Source organism: Felis catus, chromosome A2, assembly GCF_018350175.1.
Source record: "Felis catus isolate Fca126 chromosome A2, F.catus_Fca126_mat1.0, whole genome shotgun sequence".
In the NCBI taxonomy this organism is placed as follows: domain Eukaryota; kingdom Metazoa; phylum Chordata; class Mammalia; order Carnivora; family Felidae; genus Felis; species Felis catus.
In genome coordinates this window covers 164,503,462-164,521,876 of record NC_058369.1, presented here as the reverse complement: position 1 = coordinate 164,521,876, position 18,415 = coordinate 164,503,462, and the positions used below count along the sequence as shown (strand labels likewise).

At 43.8% G+C, this 18,415-nt stretch overlaps 1 protein-coding gene and 1 long non-coding RNA gene across 3 annotated transcripts in view; one reads left to right on the top strand and one right to left on the bottom strand.

The window, feature by feature from the left end:
* Nucleotides 1–6,672: 6,672 nt before the first annotated feature.
* Nucleotides 6,673–8,806, bottom strand: LOC111557307. The gene is made up of 2 exons (XR_002737292.2): nt 7,518–8,806; nt 6,673–6,857 (listed from the first exon to the last, which is right to left on the bottom strand). It is a non-coding gene; the product is annotated as an uncharacterized LOC111557307 (long non-coding RNA).
* Nucleotides 8,807–12,278: 3,472 nt separating this feature from the next.
* Nucleotides 12,279–18,415, top strand: part of LOC123378902 (X-ray repair cross complementing 2) — a 46,846-nt gene continuing 40,709 nt past the window's right edge. Inside the window, exon 1 of one of the 2 annotated variants that reach the window (XM_045053061.1) lies at nt 12,279–12,475. In XM_045053061.1, the coding sequence (XP_044908996.1) occupies nt 12,437–12,475 (39 nt within the window). In that variant the 5' untranslated portion in view covers nt 12,279–12,436. The remainder of the gene's footprint in view (nt 12,476–18,415) is intronic. The other variant, XM_011280622.4, reaches the window with a different exon arrangement.

The following is an 18,415-nucleotide window of genomic DNA, read 5'->3' as shown; positions in this document are numbered from 1 at the left end:
GATATCATATTTATGGGGCGCCCGGGGGGCTCAGCCGGTTAAGCATCCAACTTCAGCTCAGGTCATGATCTCGCGGTTTGTGAGTTTGAGCCCCATGTTGGGCTCTGTGCAGATCGTCTGTTTCCCTCTCTTTCTGGCCCTCCCCCGCTTTCTCTCTCTCTCTCTCTCTCTCAAATATAAATAAACATTAAACAAATTTTTAAAAATATGTATCATATTTATGATAATTCCATGCTTTAAGAGACTTACTCATTTTTATAGACACCCTCCTTCAGCCCTATTCACTTTTAAATTGTCTACCCACAGGGTTATATCTTTTTTTTTTTTCCTGCTCTGAAATTCTACTATTCTTAGGTCTAAGACATATCTGACTGCACCCATGTTTCCTCTAAGATAACGCGGTCATTTTCTGCTACTGCCTTTTCACATGGTCAGAGTTAAATTTTATGCAGCAGTTCCTCTCATTAAATATCTAAATTTGAGCACTTTAATCTCCACCAGAGGAGGTAAAGGACATATCTGAAGCTCTGCTTTCAACAGAAGGAGGCTTCCATCAGCGAACAGACAGTCCAAACCTCTCTATGTTTCCTGTGCGGGTTTGCATCTCGTTTTGGGAAAACATGACTCATTTTCTCAGTGTGGCCTGGCGGTCTGTGGTCTGCCGTCCCTCCAACAAACCTCCATCGCCCTTCCCCCGTTTCTGCTTTGCCGAATGCTTCCCGCTGTCTTCCCCCGCTGCTGTGGGTATTTCCACAGTAGGCGTGCACGTTTTGGAGAGAGTTCCAGTTCACTTCTCTGTTTTTAGGCAGTACACCCTTGGATTGCAAGTGACTTGTTCTGCGAGTGTTCCGCAAGACGAGCAAGCATTGCTAATAAATTTTAGCTTGATAAAACGAGCGATGTCTTGCAATACGAGTAGTACGTGATTCCAAAAGCCACATGATCACAACTGAACCAATGGTTCTTCTCTCCCTCCCTCCCTCCCTCTCTCTCTCTTGCTCTCGCTCTCATTCTCGCTCCCTGCAGGATTGTGGGTGATCGTCTCCCATGCTCGGATGCTCAGTCTCAGGCCGTGGTGTTTGGCAGAAATCAGTGATTTCTCAGAATGTTGGAAGGTGCCCACAACTGGCACTAAAGTATTTTTTGTCACTTCCAAGCACCTATGGACGGTCCTTTGCTTCATTCTAGGTCAGGCCGCCTGCAGATAGAGACCCATTCCTCTGCTGCCTTATTGCCACTTACATTAAATACGATCTCTGACAAGAGTTTAACACTGCACGGTAGTCAACATCTTTTAGTGATGCTGAAAGTCGTCCTACACAATAACCCTCCCCTCTCTCGTCTCTCTCACACCAGCCACGAAGGCTTTCAAAGGTAAGTGCAGGTTAATTTGTTTATTGTTCTTTATATTTTGTATTTGCTTTTTCTTTTATATTATATTACAGGATTGTGATCATTCTTATATGAATGTTTGGGGTTGTGGAACAAATCGTCTGAATTTCCATTATTTCTTATGGGGAAATTCGAGCTTTGATATACAAGTGCTTTGGATTACAAACATGTTTCGGGGATGATTTATGCTTCCAAACCAAGGTTTTACTGTATGTGGGTCCTTGAAGCAGAGCGTATGCCTGTATTTCCTTATTCGTACCCCAAGTTTTATTTCCCTGATTCTCAGTGGCTTTTATAATAAGGTCAACCTCCATGTCCCCCATTTCAGAGTTCACTTTGTTTAGTGTCCAGGCTCTGTTCGGGGTCATGGGAACTATTGTAGCAAAACGGATTTGTTGAGACCCTGTTGTATCACCCCCACGATTACTGGGACCCCTGTTACCGCTGTTGTTGCTCCTGTATTATCGACATCTGAGCTGGGCGGGCCTGAAACTTGCTTCTTTTCTGCTGTCCTGTCAGTTCCTCACACAAGGCTTCAAAACCACTGGTGATACCTCCTTAGCTTCCTTTTGGGCTTTCCAGTAATTGTGATTACCAAAAAGTGCACCTAAAGTTGAGGAGAAGAGCAACACACTCTGCGTTTGACATCGTCAACCGTGGCCCCATTACTTCACTGTGAGGGATTTCCTTTTACTGCTCACCATTCCTCTTCCGGTATTAAGATGGTTTCCATGTTTTCATGGAGCAAAAGTAAATGTTTAGTTGTTGAGGCACACTCAATAATTTATTATGTAATTTTTGTACATATACCTAGACATCTGTGCACATATTGTGTTGTTGTTGTTTAAAGTCTTTATTTATTTATTTTCAGAGAGAGAGAGAATCCGAAGCAGGCGCCTCTGACAGGGGGGCTCAACTCCGGAAGCGTGAGCTCATGACCCAAGCCGCAACTAAGAGTTGCTTAACCGACTGAGCCACCCAGGTGCCCCACATGCACATATTTTGAAATGTAATTATTAAATAATGATTGAATTAAAATGAAATGTGAAATGTAGTCAACGGAACTCTTATCAGGAATTTTAGCAAACACTAAACCAGTGGTTGGCACACCGCGATCTAAGACTCCTGGGGATGGCCAAGACCTTTCAGGGGGTTCATGAAATCAAAACTATGTTCATAAAAAATACTAAGATGTTATTTTCCTTTCTCTTTATGTTGGTATTCACACCGTGCTCACATTACAGCAGATTAAATTCAGAAGTGGATAGGAGATCCTAGCAGTCGTTTGATTAAGTCAACCATAAAAGAAATTTGTGAAAAAAAAGTAAAACAATGCTATTCCTTTCACCAAGTTTTAATTTAATTAAAGATTTTATTTTTTTCGGTAATCTCCACACCCAACTTGGGGTTTGAACTTAGAACTCTGAAGCTAAGAGTCTCATGCTCTACCAACTGAGCCAGCCAGGAGCCCCTCACCAATTTTTTATTTCTTTTATTTCTTTTATTCCTTTTTTCTTTATTTATTTTAGTTTTCTTAAATGTTATTTTCAATTTACATCCAAATTAGTTAGCAAATAGTGCAACGATGTAGATTCCTTAATGCCCCTTACCCCTTTAGCCCATCCCCCCCACAACCCCTCCAGAAACCCTCTGTTTGTTCTCCATATTTACGAGTCTCTTATGCTTTGTCCCCCTCCCTGTTTTTATATTATTTTTGTTTCCCTTCCCTTATGCTCATCTGTTTTGTCTCTTAATGTCCTCATATGAGTGAAGTCATATGATAATTGTCTTTCTCTGACTGACTAATTTCACTTAGCATAATACCCTCCAGTTCCATCTTTTTTATATTTTAAGTTTATTCATTTATTTTGAGAGAGAGCACAAGCAGGGAAGAGGCAGCGAGAAGAAGAGACAGAGTCCCAAGTAGGTTCACACCATCAGCATAGAGCCTGATGTAGGGCTCAAACATAATGTGAGATTATGACCTGAGCTGAGATCAAGAGTCAGACACTTCACTGACTGCACCACCCAGGCACCCCACCCATTTTTTATTTTAGAAAATCCTTTTTAAAATATGTTGACATGTAATAGATTGAATAAAGATATATGTTTTTAATTCCTCAATTTAATTTGTAACATAGTAAATAATATTCGATATAACCTACATAAACAAAAGTTCTTTGGGGTCCTTAGTAATTTTTAAGAGTGGAAAGTGCTCCTGAGTCCCAAAATTCTGAGAGTTGTTCAAAAATGATTATTTAAATTCAGTCTGCATAGTTTTCTTGGAACTTCCTTTGAATTTTTTTTTTTTTACCTGAAACGGTGGGAGAATTCTATCTACTATTTCCATCCTCAACTATATAGCAGGTTTTTATTCTAACAACTCTCCTCATATATGTCTATAAATATAAATAAAAAGGAAAAAGAAAAAAGGAATTGGAAACCCTATCTCTTAAGACCCAAAAGAAACATACAGATGGCTAAAAAAAAAAAGCAGTCTCTGAGAAGTAAAAATTTCTTCTGGCACAAGCTGAGTGTAATTGTGTATAATTACACAATTATAACTGTGTGTAAAAATAATAAAATAAAGAAGCTAATGTCATCCTTGTCCATTCCCAGCATCCATTTCTCCAAAAGTCTTAACCTCATAGCCTTTTTCTACAGCTTTCCTGAAAAACTCCACATGCATACAGGTCACCTATTAAAGTGGGTCGTTAAACAGCTTTTAGCTTATTCACGAGTTGTGCGTCCATCACACCATCGGTTTTAGAGCATTTTCATTGTTCCTGAAAGAAACCCTGTACCCATTAGCCCTCCCCAGCCAACACCCCCCCCACACACACACCCTCCAGTCCTAGGCGACCACGAATCTGCTTTCTGTCTCTACGTTCTCCTATCCTGGACGTTTCATGCACGTGGAATCATGCAGTATGTGTCCTTTGTGACTGGCTCCTTCCACTTAACATCATGTTTTTGAGGTTCGTACAGGTCATAGCACAAGTCAGCACTTCATTTCTTTTTCTTGCCAAGTAACGTTTCGTTATGTGGGTAGACCACATTTTAGTTATTCATCCATCAGTCGATGGGTATTTGGGTGGTTTCTCTTTCATGGCTATCATGAAAAATGTTGCTATGAACATGTACGTACAAGCGTTTGTGTGTACGATGGTTTTTGCTTCTCGGGGGTATAGACCCAGGAGTGGGTGTGCTGGGTCATAGGGTAACTCTCCATTTAAGATTTTGAGGATGGGGGCGCCTGGGTGGCGCAGTCGGTTAAGCGTCCGACTTCAGCCAGGTCACGATCTCGCGGTCCGTGAGTTCGAGCCCCGCGTCGGGCTCTGGGCTGATGGCTCGGAGCCTGGAGCCTGTTTCCGATTCTGTGTCTCCTTCTCTCTCTGCCCCTCCCCCCTTCATGCTCTGTGTCTCTCTGTCCCAAAAATAAACGTTAAAAAAAAAAAATTAAAAATTAAAAAAAAAAAGATTTTGAGGATGGCCAGAATGTTTTCCACGGGGGCTGAGACATTTTACATTCCCTCAGCTATACACGAATAATCCAATTTCTCTATGTCTTTACCAACGCTTGTTATTTATTTATTTGTTTATATTTTTCTAGCCATCCTGGTGGGTGTGAAGTGGCATCTCATTATGGTTTGATTTGCGGGAAGTCTTTTAATTGGGAAATGAATGTTGTCAACTGGTGAGTTCTAGTACCTTGGGCTTTAGATGGCCAGACTCCTCAAAGTGCTTATTCTTTTTTTTTTTTTTTTAATTTTTTTTTCAACGTTTTTTTTTATTTTACTTTTGGGACAGAGAGAGACAGAGTATGAACGGGGGAGGGGCAGAGAGAGAGGGAGACACAGAATCGGAAACAGGCTCCAGGCTCCGAGCCATCAGCCCAGAGCCTGATGCGGGGCTCGAACTCACGGACCGCGAGATCGTGACCTGGCTGAAGTCGGACGCTTAACCGACTGCGCCACCCAGGCGCCCCTCAAAGTGCTTATTCTAACGTGGATGCTGACCCCAATCTTTTCACCTCCTAAAGCAATTAAATTAAATTTGGGGCAATTTTATCTCCGTAGGTCTTCTGGTGAACCCGACTATCTGTCAGCGTGGCTTAGAGAATTCACAGACGTCACTGGCAGTCACAAGGTCACCGCCCTGGGCTCTCTGTTGTCCCAGACGTGGTGTCTGGTGGGCGGTGCTGTGCAAAGTCAAGAGCACCGGCTTTAGGTGAGACCCAAGGCCAAGATGATCCCCAATTCTTCCCAGCTATGCAAACACTATTATGTAATTGATGTCATCTCTCCAGTCTCAGTTGTTCAAGTATAAAGCAGGGACGTCCCCATTGATGTAAAAGCAATATGCCGTAAGGGTCAGAGACACAAGCTTTAGAGCAGATCGGCCTGGATTGGGATACAGTCCTGCAATTTCTTAGCTACGTGGCCTTGGGCAAGTTGCTTAACCTCTCTGATCCTTTGTTCCTTCACCTGGCACTTACCCATAGAACTGGAGTGAGGACTAAAGGAGAAACTATGTAAAGTGGCTGGCATACCGTAGAACATTCAACAATTGTTAGTCAGTCCTTCTGTTGAATGATACTATTGTGAAATTTAATAAGGTAAGGCAAAACTTGGAAAGTTGAATGATGTCAGGAGTGGAGGAAATGGAGAAAGAAATTTCGTCCGCCAACCTAACAGAATTTAGGCGAGTTAATGTGTTCGTGACCCAGTCACCCCATTCCAAGGATATATTGCAGAAAAACTCTCATAAAAGATCTATGAGGGGACATACACAGAGAATATTCGTCAAAGTGCTGTGTGTGGGGGCAAGAATTGGAGACACTTATGGAGGACACGGACAAGCACAAGGTGTTGGGTACACAGTGTAGACCACCTTGCAGCAGTTAGACAGTATCACAGACAAATAGGAATAGAGACAGACCTTTAAAAAAGGGAAAAACTGAGTGTATCCGCTGAGAATTAACTAGGAAAAGAGATAACACGTTAAGTAGTTTAAAACAGGGAGATTTTTTAAAAATTTATTTTAGAGAGAAAGAGCACGAATGGGGGAGAGAGGCAGAGGGAGAGAGAGTCTTAAGCAGGCTCCACGCTGTTAGAGCACAGCCCAGCTCCGGGCTCAATCCCATGACCCTGGGATCATGACCTGAGCCAAAGCCAAGAGTTGGATGCTTTACCAGCTGGGCCACCCAGGCACCCCGAGAGAATTTAATATGAGGAATTCGTTGCACAGGTGATGAAACAGTTAAGAAAACAAACGGGATAGGTGAGGCTCAGGCTTTTTAATGACAGGAAGTCTTCTCCACCCAGGGAGGTGAGAGGGACAAGGGGAGAAAGTGATGTGACCTAAGTCCAGGGGCTGAGGTCACTCTGCATAAGCTGGAACTACGGCAGGGTTGTTCAGCGGAGACTGGAGCTCTGGAGAAGACACACTTGCTGTAGGAGATCCTAAAAAAGACAGAGAAGGCGCACACACCAGCTTCTCCCTTCTCCTCTCTTCCATCCTCCTATCTCCCCCCGGTGCTTTTACTTTGCAAAACAGAGCGGGGAAAGAACAGAGATGGATTTGAGAATCTCAGATCCCAGCCAGGACAAAGAATGAGCACAGTTATCTATGTGAATTACAAGTACATCCACGCTCCAACAAAACCACTTATCTGGTAAGGAGCCTACAAACTCAAGTACACAGATAGAGCACGGAGTAACTGCCTAGGCAGGGGTGAGATAAAGAGGAAGAGGCAAGGACAATGAACTACCTTGAGGTACACAAGGCAAGAAGAGGTTGAGGTGACGATGACTTTAGGGTAAGTGAACATGATACTCGGTTGACTGCTGGTTAATTCCCGTGGAGAAAGGAATGAATGCTTAGGTTATGGACTATTAGCACTTTGGTGGACATGTTGATTCCCTTAATTGTAGAGAATCACAGAACATGGAGTTGTGAAAGGCCTTAAATCCTTTGCATCTTCTGAAGCAACTTAATGCGTTAGGAAGACTGTAGGCTTTATAGTCAGATAAACCTGGGCTTACTGACCGGAGGACTGTATGATGATTAAACTTCTCTGAGCCTCAACGTCCTTGCCTATGAAATGGGGGTATAATAAATACCTTGTGGGGTGCCGGGGTGGCTCAGTTAAGCATCCGACTCTTGATCTCAGCTCAGGTCTTGATCTCAGGGCCATGAGTTCAAGCTCTGCCTTGGGCTCCGTGCTGGGTGTGAACCCTACCTCAAAAATTAAACACATACATACATACGTACCTTGCAAGAAAGGATTGGGAATCATACAACGGAATAATAAACATAGTGTCTGCAACAGAGTCGACTTTTGATAAGTGGGAGCTATCATCTGATCCAAATCCCTCACCTTCCAGGGAAAGAAGTGGAGGGTACCATCTCATCGAAGTTAGAGGCATACCCCAGAATCACAGACACAGGACAGAGTTGATTATGGATCTTGAATCTCCATATTTAAAATCTATTCGAATGGATATAAGGGGTATATACCTAGGAGTGGAACTGGAGTTATGACTTTAGGAAAAATTCCTAGAAGAAGGATTGCTGTGTCAAAAAGTTAATAAAAAGTTTTGTTACATACTGGAAAATTCCCCTCCAAAAAGGCTGTACATATTTGCATTTCTAACAGTAAGTTATGAGAGCATCTTGAACATTCTTTTAAAAGCGAAGTGATATCTCTAGAACATTAGAACTGAGGTAATTTTGGGCACCTGGGTGGCTTAGTTGGTTTGGGCGTCTGACTCCTGCTTTTGGCTCACGTCAGGATGTCACGGTCGTGGGATTGAGCCCTGCATCAGGAGTGTGGAGTGTGGAGCCTGCTTGGGATTCTCTCCTTCTGTCCCTCTGCCCCTCCCCAGCTTGTGTGTGTGCATGCGCTCGATCTCCAAAATAAAAACAAAAACAAAAACTGAGGAAATTTCATGGTCTGTGTGACCCAAGAGATCTCATTCATTATTTAAATCAATTAAGAGTTGGGTGTTCTGTGACTTGCAACCAAAAACATTCTAATTTATACCACGAGCAACTTTATTATTATTATCCCAAGAAATATCTCATAAGAATATATTCCCTAGGCTTTTCAAATAAGAGATGGGTGAAAAAAAATATCTTTGCATGACACTTTTTCATTCCAGGAAACAGTTTTTCATCTTGATGTTAATGCCCAATGTTACTAGGTCTAGATTTTTGCCTCTTAGAATGCAAAAGTGGGCATTACTATTATCAGGACTAAATTTCTAGTTCCTCACGTCCTAGAGGTTAGGTCCAAAACTTTATCAAGAAAGGGGCGCCTGGGTGGCTCGGTCGGTTAAGCGTCCGACTTCGGCTCAGGTCATGATCTCGCGGTCCGTGAGTTCGAGCCCCGCGTCGGCCTCTGTGTTGACCGCTCAGAGCCTGGAGCCTGTTTCCGATTCTGTGTCTCCCTCGCTCTCTGCCCCTCCCCTGTTCATTCTCTGTCTCAAAAATAAATAAACGTTAAAAAAAAAAATTAAAAAAAAAACTGTATCAAGAAAGTTTAACAAGGCATAAAATCTTGTAGGTCAGAATGAAAGCCATGTTCATCTATTTTGGCTGAATCATGCCTCTATTTTGAATTACCGTCTTCCTGCCTTTCTCGATTACAATTATATTCCTGCTTTTCTGAGCTTTTGCTTTATCGCTCAAAACCTTTCATATATCCTGTTACAGATTGTTTAGTGTGGGTCCCGAGAACTGCAAGAGCCTGAGATTTTACTTTTCCAGCAAGCTCATGAGTTAGCTTACCACAATTTCATGGATGCCGATAAAAGACGAAAGAGTCCAAGCCAGCAGCCAGAACACCAGCATCTCCTTACACTGGTTACAGAAGCCCCAGTAAAGCACAGGAATTGTGCAGAGGGTAGGGTAACGTGTACACATGGAGTAGGTTGCATTATAGGAGAGGAAATTTCAGCTCAGGGAACCCAAATATTTTATAATGGGCAGGAAGCAGCACTTTGCTCTTGAGGGAGACATTGTATCTATCTTCTGTAGCTGTTCATTACACGGATGCCTTGGATTTCTTGCAGACTTAGAAAAATTAGACTTTGCCTTTCTAAAACAGGAAATCCAGGACCCCAATTCAAAAGGGATTATAGCTTAAGGCATCACTATCATCAATATGATCGGAATTGTATTAAGATTTGCGGACTTGCCCTGGGGAGCAAATAAGTCGGCACATCTTCTAAAAGGATGCGTTTTCAATATATGTCTACATATTTTTAGAAATTCACTATCTTGTTTCTTTGTGTGGGAGTGGGTGGGGAGAAGGCAGTTATCACATTAACTAAACCTACACATGGTAACTGTTCTGTTACCCAAGCGTGTCTTTTATGGAGCCTGTTTCACTGTCTTTCCAAGTGTTTTTTCTTCCCAACCACATACAGGATCCCAGTTGAAAAGATTGCAGTTAAAAATGGTTTTTCTTCCGTCTCGTATTCTTGTGATATTTTAGTACATAGAGAAGGTTCAGCAGCCTTCACGATGTGCCACTCTGGACGTCCGCCGGACAGGCTCATCTCTTAGTCTGGCCCTAATCACCACCATCACGGTAAACAAGGGATGCATATTGAGTATCGTACCTTTGGCACTGTGTTAAGTGAGGATCTAAGAAAGATAGGGAGGTAGGGAGGGAATCGCTGTTTTGTGTTAGATGCTGTACTAGCCGTTTTCGGTACAGTTTTTCATCATCACAACACAGCGATAACTACGGTCCAGAGTGATAAGGAGTGTGTATCATGGTAATGAGTGACAAAACCAGATTTAAAATTCTAGGTGTATCTGATATCAAAATCCATGATGATTTTAGAAAATTTATCTTGGAATCCAAGACAATTGTAACTCAGGGAGAAGAGCTCTGTGCAACAAAAGAATCATACTAATATAGGTCGTGCATTAAATGTGACTATAGACAGTAAGTGTCAGTGGAAAATTCTCCCGGTTAAGGTAATTACCACCATAGTCCACGGTGGTACAGTACTTTGGTCAATCACCAGTGCTCCGTGTTCGGCATGAACTGAGAATGGGTTTTGGAGGAAGGCTTTTGGGAGAGCCTGTAGATGGTAACATTAATTCAGGCAGTCAACTTAGGTGCACGCTTTGCTTTTCACAAGAGGAATTCAACTGGAGGCTGGATTCGTACTACCTTGCTTTCTACTTCAGAGAAAAACAAAACCCCTGAGCCTTGACCTTCCTCAACCTCTTTGAGCTTCCTACCCCAGAATATAGCTGCATCTGCACCCATTTCTGAGTCCAGTCTCTGCTCACAGTGAAAGAGCATTCTTTCTCCGATGGCGTCTTTAACCAGTATGTTTCTACAGCTCTTTCCTATCACATAAATTTTTTTTTAATTTTTAATTTTTATTTTAGAGAGAGAGTGGAAGAGGGGCAGAGAGAGAGAGAGAGAGAGAGAGAGAAGGAGAGAATCCCAAGCAGGCTCCTTGCTTAGCACAGAGCCTGATGTGGGGGTCAATCCCACCACCCTGGGATAATGACCTGAGCTGGAGTCTAGAGTCCGGCACTTAACCAAGTGAGCCACGCAGACACCCCATTTCCTGTCACCATTTAAATGTGCCCCAGGCTTTGCCTTCCTAACGACTCTTCCTCGATTTCTTCTTGTTACTATGTATCTCCTTCCTTCACAACCACGTTTTTTTATTTATTATTTTTTAAAATTTTTATTTATTTTTGAGATAGAGTCAGAAACAGAGCATAAGCAGGGGAGGGGCGGAGAGAGAGAGAGAGAGAGAGAGAGAGAGAGAGAGAATCCGAAGCAGGCTCCAGGCTCCAAGTTGTCAGCACAGAGCCTGATGCAGAGTCTCGAACTCACAGACCGTGAGATCATGGACTGAGCCGAAGTCGGACGCCCAGTCGACTGAGCCACCCAGGTGCCCCAGTCTTATTTATTAAAAAAATTTTTTTTAATGTTTTTATTTTATTTTTGAGAGACAGAGTGCAAGCAGGGGAGGGGCGGAGAGAGAGGGAGACACAGAATCCGAAGTGGGCTCCAGGCTCTGAGCTGTCAGCACGGAACCTGACTAGGGCTGGAACTCATGGACTAGGAGATCACGACCTGAGCGGAAGTCAAACGCTTAACCACCTGAGCCACCCAGGTGCCCCGCAACCAAGTTTCTTTGAAGAACAGTTTGCATTCATGCTCTTCCTTTCCTAGTCCTCATTAATTTGTTGACTCAGCACAATCTGTTCACCAAAGTAATGTGGGCCAAAATTGTGCCTCAGTTTCCTCATCTGTATTACACGGGGATAATAGTAACTACCTCATTGGACTGTGTGGATTTAACTAATTATTAAATATAAAGCACTTAGGACACATACTAAGCATTGTTAACTGTTAACTGTAATTACTATTATTATAATTATTTAATTACAAAGATTCTCTCAAAGTTAGTGTACTTTTTTTTCAGAATTAACCATGAATCACATGTACAGCCAGCCAGAGGCTTTTAACCCACAAATGGACAAAAAGCCCTGCCTGCTCAGTTACTGCTTTGTTTATGGGAAAGAGAGAGCGAGAGAGAAGGAAGAAGAAAGTAAAGAGAAAGAAAAAAGGAAAGAAAGAAAGGAGAAAGAAAGAAAGGAAAGAAAGAAAGAAAGAAAGAAAGAAAGAAAGAAAGAAAGAAAGAAAGAAAGAAAGAAAGAAAGAAAGAAAGAAAGAAAGAAAGAAAAGAAAGACAAAGAAAGAACATGCTGCCAGTTTTACCCACTAAAGAGGAACTGAAGTTGATGAGAAGAAAAAACCGCCAGCCGCCTCCCGGTCTCCTTGGAGACGCGGTCTGAAACCACCTGAGCGGGGGACGCCCGTAAGCCTTACTGCGCATGCCCACCGCCTTCCCGGTGGAGGGCGGGTGCAGTGCGCATGCCCGCGTCCGGGTCAGCGGGTCAGCGCGTCTGACTGGCTGCGGGGCCGCGGGGACTCGCGGTAAATGGCGCTGGTGGCGCGAAAGTTGAGTGTCGGGTGCGCAGAGCTTTCGGGGCGATGTGTAGCGACTTCCACAGGGCTGAGTCTGGGACGCAGGTGAGAGGCACCGGGATGGGAAACGAGAGAGCCGTGAACCAGGGCCGCGGGCGGGCGAGGGAGGCGGCGCGGGCGTCCTGGCCCGGGGTGGGGGTGGCGGGGAGGGAGAGCCGCGCTACACTCTGGCCCTGGGGCCGCCCCCGCCCACCCTTGCCCTTGGAGCCGGGCCCCAGGGCCTGGGAGTCCCGCGAGCGGACCCGGAGGAGGGCACCCCCGCCCCGCGTGCACGGATAGGTGTGAATGCTTGGTCTCCGCCCGGCAGCTTGACGGTCCGCACCTGTCGCACGTTCGCTGCTCTGGGAGGTGGCGAGCCGGGCGGGGGAGGCTAGGAGGGCTTGGCGCCTGGAGCATTTATGGAAGTTTCTCTAGGACAGGCGGCTTTTTCTGGAGGTTGCTTCACCTCGCCCCCTAGTCTCTGCCTCTGGCTTCCATCCCTCGCTGCCCCATTTTGCAGTTCCAGCCTGAGTACCTCCGCACCCGCGCCAGCCATTTGATGCCCTGCAAGAATGGCCTCAGGAATTGCACCGAAAAGTATCAGGTGCTTACTGTGTGTCAACCGCTGGTCAGGGCATCCGAGTAAGAAACAAAAGAAACCACTTCTGCCGTTGAACTAGCGAGAGAGGCCGGCTTAAAAAAAAAAACAATTGCAGTATGTGCAGTAAAGCGTGCTAATAGAAGGGCAGGCATCGCGGAAGACCAGTCCAGGAGGAGGAGATGACTGGGGTTTTATGAACCATGTGAAGTCGGTTTGGCAAGAGGGGGTGGCATTCAGAGCAGAGACTAGCTGTGACGTGGGTTGTGCGTTAAGTTAAGCAAGCGCACGGCTCATCTGGGGGGACTGCGGGTAGTGGCGTGTAGTTGTATCGCTGCTGCGGGAGAACAGGGTTGGAAAGTAAGCCCTGAGACGGAGACAGGTGGATCACAGGTTAGGGAGAGAAGCAGTACCCTCAGGTGAAGGGCCCCATAGTATTTAGGCTTTTCAGGCCAGTGGGGGTTCGCTGTTGCAACTACTCCGCCCTGCAGTTGTCATGTGAAGGTTTCCATGGAGACGTACACACATTTGCTTGGCTGTGTTCCAATAAAACTTACTTGTAAACTTTCGGATTGGCCTGCTGGGCCCTACTTTGCTGATCCCCGCTGCGAAAGAGTGGAGCCGCTGCTTGTATAAGAACCACTACCGTTAGAGCCTATTTTTTAAAAATGTTGGGGCGCCTGGGTGGCTCAGGTCATGATCTCGCGGTCCGTGAGTTCGAGCCCCGCGTCGGGCTCCGTGCTGACAGCTCAGAGCCCGGAGCCTGTTTCGGATTCTGTGTCTCCCTCTCTCTCTGACCCTCCCCCGTTCATGCTGTCTCCCCCTGTCTCAAAAATAAATAAACGTTAAAAAAAAGAAATTTAAAAAAAATGTTATCTGTTTGAGAGAGAGAGAGAGAGAGAGAGATAGAGAGAGAGAGACAGCAAGCCTGAGCAGAGGAGGGGCAGGAAGAGAGAGACTCCCAAGCAGACTCCGTGCTGCCAGCACGAAGCCCGAAATGGGGTTCCATCTCAGGAACTGAGATCATGACCTGACCCGAAATCAAGAGTCAGACGCTTAACTGACCGAGCCACCCAGGTGCCCCCAAACCTTACTTATTTTAAATGATCCATTTGAAACCAGGGTTGAACTCAGATGACTTTTGCCATGAGAACAAGCCTAGTATCCAAAAAATGGGAGGCCTGCCATGTCTGTATGGAGGTCGTGAGCCAGGTTGCCTGGCACCTGTTACTTTGTGGAGTAGGAAGGGGTAGAGGGGAGAGTGGGGAGCTAGGCAGCAGGTGCTACTTGATTCTTTTTCCTTTTTGTTCACAACACCAGCTAAGTGAGTCTCTTTTCCTTTAAGCATTTTTGGGCACTCTGTGGCCAGTGCTTAATTTATTTGAGCACTGTTTTCTCCCTTTGCACTTTAGTCTGCAGTACTTTATGGATTCTACTCACAGGCATTGCGTTGAGGAAGATCTCTGAAGTCACAAGCCATCCCAAGAAACTGAAGCACTACTTTAAAATTTTATTTATTTATTTATTCATTTATTTTTTTGCTTAAGATGTTTATTGATTTACTTTGAGAGAGCGCGCACACAAGTGGGGGAAGGACAGAGAGAGAGAGAGAGAGAGAGAGAGAGAGAGAGAGAATCCCAAGCAGGCTCCACGTTGTCAGCACAGAACCCAACGTGGGGCTTGATCTCAAACTGTGAAATCATGACCTGAGCCAAAATCAAGAGTCAGACTGAGCCACCGGGCGTCCCATACTTTAAAATTTTAATTCACTACAATTACAACTTTAAAAAATAGCCAACCATTCCCACATTTTGTGAGTAGTAGGGAAAAGACGTTTCATACAGGGTCTTCCAAGAAAATAAAGTTGCAAAAAATATTTTAACAGATTCTAGAGATGGAATTACTAGTGGGCCAGATGGTGTGAATGGAAAACTTATAATGAACCCTTGATTTATTTTTTGTTCGGTTTTATTTATTTAAGTAATCTCTGCACCTAACGTGGGGCTCATATTCAAGCACCTGAGTTCAACAGTTGCATGCTCTTCTGAATGAGCCAACCAGGCGCCCCACTGAACCCTTGATTTAAGGACAAAGCATTTGACTACAATGTAAAAGAAAATAATTCATTTTTTACCTTGCCTACTGTTAGTCTTTATTCTTTTACCCTGTTTATTCTTTTTTTTTTTTAATGGTTGGTTTTTTTTTGTTTGTTTTGTTTTTTTTTTTGGAGAGAAAGAGTGCGCATATGTGAGCGAGCAACCTTGAAGTCATGACCTGAGCCAGAATCAAGAGTCTCAACCAACTCAATCAAGGGTCAACCGACTGAGCCACCCAGGCGCCCCCTACCCTGTTTATTCTTCTTAACACTTACACACCTGACATTTTATATTGATTTAAGGGTCATGAGAACAGACTTTGTTGTCTGTTGAGTTTACTCCTTTAGTCACAGTGTTTGAAACCATATTTAGCCCAGAGTAGGCACTCAGCAGTTGTTGCTTCGGTGGATAAATTTCCTATCTTTCTCCTCTTCCCTCTCCCGTCTTTCTGCCTTGTTTCTTCATGTGTCATTGAGAAAAAAAATTTCACAGGAGCTCCCTTATTCTTTCCTGTTGTCTTTTCGTTACTGATTTCTAGTTTCCTTCCATCATTGTCAGCGGACATACTCTGTATGATTTCAGTTCTTTTAAATTGGTTGAGGTTTGTTTTATGGTCCAGGCTGTGATCTGTCTTGGTGAATGTTCCATGGGCCCTTGAAAAAAAAATGTATGTTCTGCTGTTGTTGGGTGGAACGTTCTATTTATATGAGTTAGATCTTGTATTGTTCAGATCTTCTATCCGTGCTGATTTTCTAAGTTTATCAGTTGCTGAGAGGGGACTGTTGAAGCCCCAACTGTAATTGTGGGTTTGTCAGTTTCTCTTTTCATCTGCATTAGCTTTGTTTCGTGTATTTTGAGATTCTGGTAGACATGTACACATTTAGGATCATATGTCTTCCTGGGCGATCAAGCCTTCTATTCATCCTGCAATTTACCTCTATCTCTAATAATTTTCTTCATTCTGAAGTCTATTTATCAGTTATTAATGTAGCAATCCCTGCTTATTCATGAAGTCTGTCTTGATAATCTATGTACTATTTCTCTGAATTCCCTCCTTAAAATAAAAAATATTTCTGCTTCTAAGAAAGTGCAACTTCTGCACTTAGGTTACAGATTCCCTCCATCCCATTCCTCCTCAGGGACCTCACTGCTGCAGAGGTTCCCACTCTTGTGGTGGTTTTTCTGTCTTCTGGATTTTTAATCTTCTTCTCCACCAATCATTTCCATCAGCATCCTAACATAAAACATTAACAACAAAGCAGAAAACCTCCCTAGATGTTCATGCCCCATCCAGCCCCAGCCAGCCCCATCCCGCCCCAGCCCCCTCAGCACAGCAAAGAGTTTGTGCTCTGTGTCTGTACTTCCTTATCTCCCATTCACTCTTTAGCCCACCGATCAGGCTTCTGTCTCCCAGTGTACCACTGAAGGTTATCAGGCCAACTGTTTTGGCAAATGCTCATTTCTGAGTGCTCTCTCCTTTTAGACTAAAGTATAGGAACACAGCAGAATGGGTACTACCAATCGACAAACTGTCGGGAGGGATGAAGGAGATGATCCATGCCTTTCTAGTACCTGCTCTTAACCCATTAGGAAATCTCTCCTTCCTTGGGGAAGAGAACGAGGAGGTGGGAGAATATGCCAGAAGCGTTTCTCCAGCAGAGTTCCTCACATGCAAGGGGAGGATAGTATTCTGCCAACATTAAGCTGCCATAATTTTGATTCTGTTTTCTTTCTGGGACCTTGCATATATTTGTTTTTTTTTATCTAAATGACAATTTGAAGCAGTTTGGCATAACTTCCTGATGAGGTCTGAAGAATGCACTTAATGGAATTACTAATTTGTGGAATGTCATAAATTTAAAATTTAGTTCTTACAAATCAGCTAGAGGTTAATGCTGCTTACACAACTGTCAGAATGGCTAAAGTCAACAACACAGGAAATAAAGGGGGCTGGCGAGGGTGTGGAGAAAGGGGGACCCTCGTGCACTGTGGATGGGGAATGCGAACTGTGGGAAACAGTATGGAGGTTCCTCAAAAACTTAAAAATGTAACTACCTTATGATCTAGCAGTAGCACTACTGGGTATTTTCCCAAAGAATACAAGAACGCTAATTCAAAGAGATACATGCACCCCTATGTTTACAGCAGCATTGTTTACGATGCCCAAGACCGAAGCACCCCAGGTGTGCACTGACTGAGGAGTGGATAAAGAATGTGTGTGCACATAATGGCATGTTATTCAGCCATAAAGAACGGAATCTTGCCATTTGCAACAACTTGGATGGAGCTTGAGAGTATAACGCTAAGCTAAATAAGAGAAAGAAATACTGTGTGATTTCACTCACATGTGCAATTTAAGAAGCAAAACAAATGAACAAAGGAAAACTAGAGACAAACCAAGAAACAGACTCTTAACTGCAGACAACAAATTTCCGGTTACCAGAGGGGGGGGGGGGTGTGACACAGGTGATGGGGGGATCAGGGAGTGCACTTGTCCTGGTGAGCACAGGGTGATGTATAGAAGTGTTGAATTACTATATTGTACACCTGAAACTAGTATGATGCTGTGTGTTAACTAACTGGAATTAAAAACTTAGGAAGAAAAAAGAGGGCGCTTGGGTGGCTCAGTCGGTTAAGCGTTTGACTCTGGCTCAGGTCATGATCTTGTGGTTCATGAGTTTGAGCTGTCAGCATAGAGCCCCTTTCGGATCCTCTGTCCCTGCACTCTCTGCTCCGCCCCAAAAGAAACATTAAAAAAATATATATTTAAAAAGAAAAAAAAAGCTTAAATTCTCAGGCGTATATGTAGAAAATTTTGCTTGACTTTAGTTTTCCTTTTCTTATAGGATAATTGCTTTTAAAAAATATCAATTAGAACAGCACCAGCTCTTCATGGAATATACTTAGAAACGATGGGACTTAACAATATAGTAAATTATTCAGCAGTTGTCTTTGCCGTATAATTTAGACAAAAGCTTGATTAAAGAGCCAGGCCTCGTACTCTGCCCTGAAGGACCGTTGAATTTTCAAAGTGGCGACGGAGTCTCGTTTCACCTGGGAGAAGAAATTGGTCCTCTAATTTGTGGGATGGCGTAATGGCCCAGTTTTGCATCCATCACATGCATGTTCACGTTGCTGCTTTCCGTTGCTTCCTTATTCCAACTCCTCTCTTACTTTCGCTATGTTATAAACATTTTTGCCTGAATTTCCTCTACGTGTAAGTAGTAAAACTAAGGATTGTATTCAGTTTTTAGGTAGAAGTCTAGGCCTGTTATGGAGCACGGGTGGGAATATTTGGAACCAAATATTTGG